This window comes from Acomys russatus, chromosome 12 (genome assembly GCF_903995435.1).
Source record: "Acomys russatus chromosome 12, mAcoRus1.1, whole genome shotgun sequence".
NCBI classification, from domain to species: Eukaryota; Metazoa; Chordata; class Mammalia; order Rodentia; family Muridae; genus Acomys; species Acomys russatus.
This window is the reverse complement of record NC_067148.1, coordinates 34021774-34032731: the sequence shown is the minus strand read 5'-3', so window position 1 is coordinate 34032731 and position 10958 is coordinate 34021774. Positions and strand designations below refer to the sequence as shown.

General features: G+C 40.3%; 1 protein-coding gene across 1 annotated transcript in view; it reads left to right on the top strand.

Moving 5' to 3' along the window:
* Window positions 1-10958, top strand: part of Cps1 (carbamoyl-phosphate synthase 1) — a 111594-nt gene that overhangs the window by 22357 nt on the left and 78279 nt on the right. Inside the window, exons 6-10 of the mRNA XM_051154156.1 lie at window positions 1982-2074; window positions 5329-5418; window positions 8728-8856; window positions 9356-9462; window positions 10319-10457. Of these exons, the coding sequence (XP_051010113.1) occupies window positions 1982-2074; window positions 5329-5418; window positions 8728-8856; window positions 9356-9462; window positions 10319-10457 (558 nt within the window). The remainder of the gene's footprint in view (window positions 1-1981; window positions 2075-5328; window positions 5419-8727; window positions 8857-9355; window positions 9463-10318; window positions 10458-10958) is intronic.

The window sequence follows — 10958 nt, the reverse complement described above, 5'->3', positions numbered from 1 at the left end:
ACTACTGCGAGTGACCTAGATGTGATTTAAAGCCACAGATACATGTAGGCTCGATGGACATATGATGATGCCATTTTATATGAGGGTTTTGAGTATTCTAGGGGGTTCCTGGAACAAGCTCCCTAAAGATGTCAAAGGCAAGTGTGTTGACACAGGCTGTTTGTAAACAGAGAGGAGGATTGACACTCATCTCAGAGCAGGACTGCACCTGTGACTAGAAGGAAGGCAGATGGGATCCATACTGCCATCCGACCCTGCTTCCGGGTACACTGTCTCTTCTATCACTTCCCTGGGAAGAGACTTTGTGAGATTATGTATTCGCAGTGCATTCTTGTGTTTTTTTTGCCAAACAGTGTGTGGGAGTGATAAACAGTGATGTCGGACTTAGGATCAGAAGGGGATACAACTGGAGAATGCAATCCAGGCTGGGCTCTGATGAACTCTCCTCTTATCATCAGGACTTTGGATTCGGAAAATCTAGCTGAATATCACAGGGCACATAGCAGCATGGCCTGTTGTATCTGTTTATGGCTGAGTGTGGTTCATAATAATAATAATAATAATAATAATAAAAAGTGTATTATAGCTTTCACTTCTGTAACTCCCAGTTTGAAAACTCAAATGCATCCCACTTAGCATGTATTAAAGAAAAGGAAAAAAAAAAGTTTCAGAATTTGGGAGCTTTACTGTAGAACCTTGTAAACTCGTATTTAAAACGGAGGTGGAAATGACCACATACTCCAGCGTGAAGGTGAAAGGTAGTTTTCCCAGGCTTTGATTCACAACAGTGGCTTTAACAATAGCACTGAAACCCACTCACGGGGCTTCCATGGTGGGCTGGCATTGTCTACCTTCATTCACACAGTGACTTTGCCAAGGAATCATTTTTAAAAGTAAATAAGTCTTTTGCTTCCTTCAATGATATAATAATATTGTGGGGGAAAACCCTCGATAACTAGGTACAGCATGCTGCTTTCCTATACATTTCTAAGCAGACTTGCTGACAAGTACATACATTCCCATACACAGCTGAGGAAGAGAGGACAGCACTGCCACGTTCAGTCTAGCCAGGCTGATTGTGAAAATGGTGCAGGGGGTTAAACATTCCTCAAGGATCAGGCACTTTGGCACACCTGCATTTTAATGTGTCTAAATATAGTGAAATACTTTTGTGACTTCTAGAAATTTCTGAGATATTAAATTTCATTTCCAACTTTTTTGATGCTCAAACTTACTATCAACCTATGTAAGTTCTTTTTTTTAAATTTCATTGTAGCTTTTAGATTTAATATTTTCAGATTGTTTTGTCCACTTCTCATGTGTAATAGTTTTAGTCCGATGAACTAAGGATCTAGGTCTCTGGGTCTCTTATTAATCTACACTAATTTGGAACCTGGTGACCTGAATCCTGGTGCCCCTTAACTTTGCTTACAAAACACAACAGCCTTAGCTCTAAAATATCCCCCTGTGGGTAACATGCTTTCTTTGCAACTTTGAGGAACTGAGTTTGATTCCCAGCATTCATGTAAACAGTCCCAGACATGGTGATGCATGCTTGCAGTCATAATGCAGATCACAGTGACGTGCAGAGAGCCAGATCCTTAAGGCTGGATAACAAGCTAGCCTAGGTTAATGGTCACGCTCCAGTTCAATGAAAGACCTGTTTCCAAGGTAGATGGCACCTGAGGAGTGACGGTGGGGTTTGACATCTAGACTACATTTGCACATACATAAATGCACATACTTATGTGTGCACCTTCCTCCACTCACGAGAAAAAGAGCTAACTGCATTTCCTGTGTCGTTTTCTGAAATGTAGCTGCCAGCTACTTTGTATTCTCATTTGAGAAGATGAAGACCCAATGATGGTTATGAGTTGTGAAGATTTCTAAATGGCAGAACAGCTGTACATAGTCTCCATGAGTTTATCCTGTCAACACAGCATTGTTAATTCCCATTGTAAACATATTTTTAATTCAATAGGGTACCATGCTGGGGAAGATTGAATTTGAAGGCCAGTCCGTGGATTTTGTGGATCCCAATAAGCAGAATTTGATTGCTGAAGTTTCAACCAAGGTGAGAAAATTTCCTTCTTAGTTTTTAAAAAAAATTCACTTCAAGGCTACTGTTTTTTAATATTAAAATCTTTATCTTGGCGGAGGTCATCTTCCATAAGCATCAAAGGAAAAGAGGGAAAGAGGTCCCACAGAAGCTAATATATATATGTTATTAAATCTTTGGATATAAAGCCAGTAGCTCTTTCTTACAGACATTCTTAGAAATCTCATTCCATCTCTTAGAGGGTTTTCCTATAATTTGAGCTCCTCTCTTCCCTTTTACTTGTTTAAGGCTCTAGGCTGCATCAAATAAAGGAAGCACAGAACTGTCAGAGGTAGGCATGACACTGAGCAGGATTCAGAGCTAAAAGCCCTAAGGGAGCTGGGAAAACATTACAGGAAATAGACAAAACAATAAAAATCTAGGGTCATTTTGTTCAGGGAAAACATACCTTTACATAAAAGATTTGTTTTATTGCATTTGAGCTAAAGAATTAATGTTCACAATGATGTCTAAGTAGCTCCAAAGTGAAGCATGCAAGGCGTTTATTTATAAGAATGTGGAGAACACATTTTAGACCCATGCTTCTTGGCTTTGATTGACTCTCTTTTAAATGAAGGTATGAATGACTCTCTCGAGCTACTCTCTCTGACCTTAGAGACCATAGGCATCTGGAGGGAGAAGCAAACAAGTCAGCTAGTATGTACAGGATCCTGTGACAAAGGAATGCTCACAGGCCACTGCGAGACCATCCATGGTACGGCATCATAATGAGACAGGTGCATTACTGAAGGCTTGGTGGAGGTGCTAAGGTTGCCAGCAGAGACAAAGAACCAGCTGTTATAGACAGATAAACAGAAATAGAGCTGTTTCACGCAGAAAGAATAGCACATGTTGAGAGGCAGAGACTTGGGGCAGCTAGGTGTGTTGGATGAGTTATACATAGTTTGATATGTAGAAACAAGGGACTCACTTATATTAATAATGCATTTGGCCAATGATGAATGGATGCCTATGAGATCTAGAGCGGTTCATCTATTAAGGTGTCGTTGGCTGAAGAGCAGTACTGGGAACGATGGGAAATTCATTCAGCGTGCTTTCAGAGCAAATTGTAGGTGGATAAAGGATCAAGTAACTTGAAAATAAAATCATGTAATTTCCCCAAAGGTGAGGAAAACTGGCTTAGAGAAATTCACCTTAAAAATTCTGTGGTCAGTTGAAAACACTATATGATACACTAATTTTCAGAATCCCATTTGGTATGGAAGGAGTATACAATTGGCTCTCTCTATATCTGCAGTTTCCATATCTAGGTTTCTAAGCAAATATGAGTCAAAACTAATGAAAATGTTGTGATGTACTAAATGTTTACCGTTTTTCTCTCGCCATTTTCCTACAAATATAGTGTAGTGCAATAGCTATTTACATGAAATGTACCTTTTATTAGTTATTGTAGTAAGCCAGAGATCACTTAAAGTGTGTAAGTTCCATGAAAGCACCACATGATTTTAGAAAGCTGGTTTCAGCATCTGTAGGTTTTGGTACTCAGAGTTTCTGATGATGGAAAATGTGTTTAGGTGGAGAATAATATAAATGAGTCTGTCTGTCTGTCCGTCCGTCCATCCGTCCATCTATCTATCTATCTATCTATCTATCTATCTATCTATCTATCTATCCATCTATCTACCTATCATCTTTTTAAGCTTAAATCTTATTATTTTTTCTATTTGTTATTATTGTGTGCATATGTGTGTGTGATGCTTGTGTATGTGGAGGTCAGAAGACAACTTTGTAGGGCTCGTTCGCTCCTTTCACTTTTACTTAGGGGTCCAGATAGTGAACCCAGTTCTTCAGGTTTTTACAGCAGCTACTTTGTTTACTGAGTTGTCTCTCCAGCTCTATATTTGTATCCATGTCAAACCAAGGGAAAAACCACAGTGATTCTGTTAATGCCTTTGTAATTGAATAATGTCATTTCAGCTGTTATAAAAATGTGTGTTCGTATCAGGAAGTCACATAAATTTTGTGAGCTTTGTTTGGTCATATGCATTGGAAATGCTGATCACTTAATTCATTGTTATCTTCTTGTAATGTGATGTAGCAACAACTAGATGGTAACATCGTTTTGCTTTATAACAGGAGCCCAAGGTTGAGAATAAACATGTACTTTTACAAATTATCCAACAAGAGGCTTTACCTGTGGCATTAATGGTTCAGTTCAGCAACAATTCCCCAAACTCAGGTGTTTCCTCTCCAGCATGCCACAGAAGGGGAAAGTAGATGGCCAGCGCCCTTTTTCCGTTCTTTCCTCAAGCACACTTTGAGGATTATGAATGCAAGTTATATATAGACTTTGTGGATGGCTAGACATCTTAGTTAAAGCAAACGTTCTTTCAAATATTCAGGTTGCATCTTTCATCTGATACCTCTGGCAAGCCACAGAGTCATTCTAAATTCAGAGGATTCTGGTTGACTCTTGAAGCGAGGACCAGTGTGGCCACCAAATGCTCTAGGCTTCTTCTTGCTATCTCTTTGGTTCTTTTTCTTTTTCTTTTTTTCTTTTATGACTGGAGAACTGCTTCCTGGGTAAATGCCTGTGAAAATCGATCTGCCTCCAAGCAGTACTTAAGATGCACATAATGATTATAATATGCTCTGGGATGTTTCTTATGAAACCTACCATTTAAATGCAAATGGCTATATGGTAATCAGAAAGGACCAGGTGGTCTATGCTAGTTGGGGAATCCTTATGACTTATTGATTTTTACCTGTTCAGGCTTCCTCTGTAAGCCTAACACACAGTGACTCAGTGCCACCCAATCTGATGTGCACTGCAATTCGACGACTGAGTGGCATTTAAGGCATGGACGTATCTGTTACCTCGTTCTGCCTCCTGTTGAATCAGGCCATAATATTCGAAACTTTCGTTGCTAAGGAGGCAAAACATAGGGATGGTGGTTAACTACAAAAGCAGCCAACTTCTTAAAGATCTCTCTTATCATTGTAATGAACAGCTTTCATAGAACAGCCAAGTACTATTTTTTTTCTCATAAAAAGGATACAATCTGTGGTATTTGCTGTGCTTTTCTTACAAATTGATTTTTAACTGCCCGTCACTCCCTACCACTAAACAATCAACCTGTTACCCGTCTAAGCACAAAACACCTTCAGTGAATTCACTGTCCAGGCCTGGTGCTTAGCATTGGGAATCACCTCTCAATGTCTGCCTTTTTTTTTTTTTTTTTTTTTTTTTTTTTTTTTTTTAATGTCAGGATGTCAAGGTGTTTGGCAAAGGAAACCCCACAAAAGTGGTAGCTGTGGACTGCGGCATAAAAAACAATGTCATCCGCCTGCTAGTTAAGGTAAGTGATTCCGTCCCTTTAGGAGCTGTGGCTTGTAGTGCTGGGGTGTTGTTGGGTTCCCCTTGTTTAGGAGAAAGAAGGCTTGTGTGAAAATGCAAAGGATCTCCTGTCTTCATGCTGCCTTTGGTCCACCAGGCAACACACAGATCCCTGTTCAAAATAAGGATACAGGCAACCATGTCTTCAAAAAAAAAAAAAGAAAAAAAAATCTCCAAGGACCAAAACCCACGGAAAAAGTAACCTTTCTTATAAATTGCTATTGTTTTTAACATTTATTTTGTCCTTTTAGTCAGCAATCAATTACTTTTCACTACCCGCCTCCTCCTTGTGCCCCTCCTCACTTTTAAACCACATATACCCTACCTCCGTCCAGCTCCCCCTCTTCAAAGCCTCCTATTTTCTCCTCATTGGACTCTTTCTAGCTTTCTAACCTCTACTCACACTTATTCCAGCACACACACACACACACACACACACACACACACACACACACACACACACACGATAGCGAGCATATGCTATGCTGTTCTTCTGAGCCTGATTGACTGTTCTCATCGTTCGCTCTGAGATGGTCCACATTCACTTCCATTCAAGTTCGGAAATGGAAGAAAGCCAGAGTCGGTCTGACAGTGTCTCTGTTGGACTACGTTTATTACGAACCATATCTTTGCAAGGATTATGTCCTGACATTATAAGACTTCTATGGAGGTTTATGTCAACTTTTAGAAAACTAATTAAAATTAAACCTTGAAATCCTTAAGGGGAGTTTAACCACATTAGAGCAGTGTTTCATTAAGTATTATTTTGCTAGAGTTTCTCCTTGCTAAGTCTTTCACTTCCAGTTTCCCTGTCTCTCTATCTCTCTGTCTCTGTCTCTTTCTCGCATGCGCACACATATTTACTCCATACCTCTACAAACATACATCCACACAATTGCATATAATTGAGTAACATCATATTAGTGTGAATACAGGGGGAATTCTTCAATTCATCTTCCCATGATCAGAGACTATCATTAATATTCAAATCATGACTTTAGGTTATCAATTTTATTAGCAAAAGTCATCATGAGCCTGTAGTAGCAGACACACAGAGGGCTTTCCCCCATTCCGTTTCCGATTTGCCATCTTAATTTATATTGTTCAATTTTTAAGTTGCAGAAATTATAGATCTCTGTGAATGGGGGCTGCTGTAGTTGGGTAGAACACTCTACAGCCATCGACCACAGAGTCAGTACAAAGGTCCCTGGCCCCAGGCGTGGGTCAGATCTGAGTACTCAGTGCTAGCTCTAGGTCCCTTAAGGGTCTCACATGCTAGTTGTCTACTGAGGTAACTGTTGTATACTGTATTGGGGTGTCTTGTGGTGTCATTTCTCCATCCCATCTTTTGGGAAAACCTTCCAAATAAATCTTCAAACCCTCACCTCAAGGAACACTAGGGAGAACTTTCTTTTTTTTAATTTTTTAAATTTATTTTTATTTATTTATTTATTTTTATTTTTATTTTTTTTGGGGGGGAACTTTCAAAGGTACCAAATAATTAAATACTTTTTTTTTTTGCTGGAATTTTCTTTATACTCCATCTATTCTCCATTTCTCTTTATGCTTTTTCTTTTTAAGTGATATCTTTGCTCGTGGAACATTCTACACATTCATACAATGTACGCTGGTCCAATTCACCTTCCACCAACCCCTTTTTCATCTGCCTTCTGTTTCACTATCTTTCTTCTGCTTCATGTCCTTTTTTCCTGTCATTGCACTTTTGCTATTAATAACTACTTCCCTCCAATTTGTAGTGCCTTTCTGTCCTTTGGGGCGTGGCTACCTGCTGTTAGACCAAAGGAGAGCTCCTCTTCCTCCCTCAGTTCTGCCCATTCAACTGGCCATAGCTTCTCTGACAAAGGTGGGGCTTCAGAGGCCCTCCCTCATCCATTCTGGAATTCTGACTAGCTTGACCTTGTGCTGGTCTTACGTAGGTAATTACAGCCACTGTGGATTGATGCGTGCAATGGCTGTACCACGTCCAGAAGTCAGCATTTCACAACCCTCCTTGCATCTGCTGGCTCTTACATTCTTTCCTGGCCCCGTTATACACATGTCCACGGGCCTTAGATGGTTGTGTTGATGTCCGTGACCCATCTGGAGCTGAACAACGAGTTTTACTCATACGTGGCATTTCGACAAGTTCTGAGTCTTTGCATTAACCACTACCCACTGCTAAAAGAAGTTTCTCTGACCAAAGCCTGAGAGCAGCAGATTTATGGATATATACATACATATTTGAAATCATGATTACTTGAGAAAAAAAAACAACAATAAGCCAGGAGCAGTGGCGCATAACTGTAATCCCAGCACTCAGGGAGGCCGAGGCAGGCGGATCTCTGTGAGTTTGAGGCCAGCCTGGTCTACAAAGTGAGTCTGGGAAAACCAAGGCTACACAGAGAAACTTTGTCTTGTAAAGCCAACCAATCAAACAAAAGAAAATTTAGAAGAAAAGAAAAGAAGAGCAGTAAGTTACTGGCTAGGGGGCTATGATCACTCAAATCATGAGATTTTGACAAGGTTTATGGCAGCAGTCATGAAATCCCTCCTGTGCAACAGGCCTCATATGCAATCAGAAACCAGTTGGTTATCTCTATAATCTTAATGCCACTATTACAGTAGTGGGTACATCATGCCAGCCAATCAGCATTGTAGCATACGAGTCCAGTGCTGGGGGAAGGCTACTGATGACTTTCTTCCCCAGGAGTGTGCACAGCAACCTTTGGCACTGTGTAAACTAGCTATGACGATTGGAGTTTTCTTCTTTAAGGTCCCTGACACCCTTTACTGCTTACTTTTATGAAAATCATTTTGATTTTCTCCCCACAGAATACAAATAGATGAGAAAATCCTAGTAAGGAAAGTTAACTTAAAACACGTCAGACAAAAAGGAAACAGTAAAAGTCTGAAATGTGGCTTCACATTTGCAGAGATGTGTCTTGCTTGCCCCTCTGTGCTGCAGCTACTGAGGTGGTATCCAGCCTTGCTGTCCTGTCGTGGGAGTTTAGGCACAGAAGTCACTGCTTTTTCAGGATAAAAAACTTCAATGCCTTTCTCCCTCCTCTTCCTGTTGATCATTTGGTAGATCCATGCCTTATAAAGATCAATGATACACTCAAATAATGGTTTTATTCAGGGTTATTAGCTTGAACAACATATATATTTTTAAAATTTTCTTTTAGGGTCTAGTTCCTCAAAAGAAGAAGCCACACATTAGCAAAACAAACGTCTCAGTTCACCTTTCTTGTGTTTCTTGTTTCTTTTGCAGAGAGGGGCAGAAGTGCATTTGGTCCCCTGGAACCACGATTTCACCCAGATGGAATTCGATGGACTTTTGATTGCTGGGGGCCCTGGGAACCCAGCTCTTGCACAGCCACTAATTCAGAATGTGAAAAAGGTGTGGTTAGCCTTGGCCTTGTGTGTAACTGCCGTGTGTGTGTGTGTGTGAAGGGCATCTACCCTGTACTCCAAAGAGGCTGTGTTTAACTTATTCAGGTATTTTTAGAACTTATATTAGGACTTTGGAGGTAATTTTAGCAAAGGTATTTTAGGAAGAAACAAGTGAGAACTTTTAGAAGAGGCATGTAGCCTTGCTTTGGTACAGAGCAACCTTGCCATGGCTTCTTCCACTAGAAGTAGCTGGCTACAGTCTAATCTTCACCCACAATGCCCCTCATAACTGCAGAATGCTAGATGCAGAACTCATCAGACCTTCACGCTTTTAAAGCATTAAATTATATTTAGTTTAATCTGAATGGCAAGGCCATCTTACGGAGTTCTAACGCTACAGGCCCATCTCTCACGTCTTTACATTCTTGGGGGAATGCTTTAGCTTTTGATCTTTCAGATGTTTTCCGATATTTGTCTTATGGGTTTGACGTTCTTCCCTGATACAGATTTTGGAGAGTGACCGCAAAGAGCCATTGTTCGGAATCAGCACCGGAAACATAATAACAGGCCTGGCGGCTGGTGCCAAATCCTACAAGATGCCCATGGCCAACAGGTAAGGCATTATTGAGACTGTTTGCAGTCAGACTAGCTCTGAAATACCACCGGTAACCAAACACAAAAGGCTTAGGGAATTTACATAGCGGTTCTGCAGAGAAAAGGACAGCCGTCCTATTACATAGCTCACAGTTGTCTGACCACCTGATACCACTTTTATTACATTTCCTGAGAGGCAACCCTCTCTCCGGATAACTTTGCTGTACTTTAAAGTTCTTTTCTGTCTCTTGACGTGAAGAAGTTATAACATTCAATCTGATGGTATTCCAAGGGAAATTGGTCCAATTTTAAGCTTAATTTAAGAACATTGATAACACTTTAAGGGGCTAGAATGACTCAAGATCTGAGGGAACATCAGCTCCTTGGGTTCACTTCTTTGTCCCCAACAATGCTACTCTACTCAATGCCAGCTGCCCTCCCTCCTTCCCTCTACACAAAGTGCAACCACATGGATTCTGATCTGAGCAGTCATCTATTGGTTCACTCTGAGACTTCTCTTCGGACTTTAAAATATGGTAGCTCCTTTAAAATAAATGGCTTGTTTGCGTTTCTGTTAAACCAGTATGCAATTCTTTTTGTTATGAGTGCCTCTCTAAAACTGATTATAGAAGTTTAATAGAGCTGATACTTAAGACTCAACAAAGCTTCTTGAATTGATTTTTTTTTTTTTTGGAGGCTGAAATTATTGGGATTAACAATCTGTGACTCTCTTCACAAAGTGATTTTCACTAAAGCACTTGAAAGTTGTGAATTTGATTTTTTATGAGTAACGTTAGCACTCTCTTCACTTTTCCTTTTCCCCATTCTTTTTTTTTTTTTTTTTTTCCCCATTCTTTCTATCTATCTCTCTCCAGAGGACAGAATCAACCAGTTTTGAATGTCACAAACAGACAGGCTTTCATTACTGCCCAGAATCATGGTTATGCTCTGGAAAACACCCTCCCTGCTGGCTGGAAACCTCTGTTCGTAAATGTCAATGACCAAACAAATGAGGCAAGTACTCTCGACACACCTTTCCCATTGGTCATGAGAAGTTAAGGGCTTCTCACAGTCTGTTTTGTACTTATTTCCCATGTTTGCAGTGTGTTGTGCGTGTGTGTTTAATGCAACTGTGTAGGTGTGTGCACATGGGGAGCCCAGAGCAAGACACCCACGTCTTTCCTGTATTGTTCTTTATATTATTGTTTTATGACAGGGCAACTCATTCAACTGGACCACTTTGGCTTGGCTACTGGCCAGTAAGCTCTCAGGAACCACCTAGCTCCATCCCTTAATGCTGAGGTTTTAAACAGATGCAATGATATGCTGAGCCTCTTACATAGGTGATAGAAATTTGAACTCAGGCCTTCTCGATTGTTGAGGAAACGATCTCATCCATGATATGATCTCCCCAGCCATCTTGTCACTTTTAAAAAGTAATTACTCTCTTCCTTTATTCATTTGTGTGTTAAGACCCGGCCCGTGTGTCCTCCTTCAGAGTCTACTTCATACATT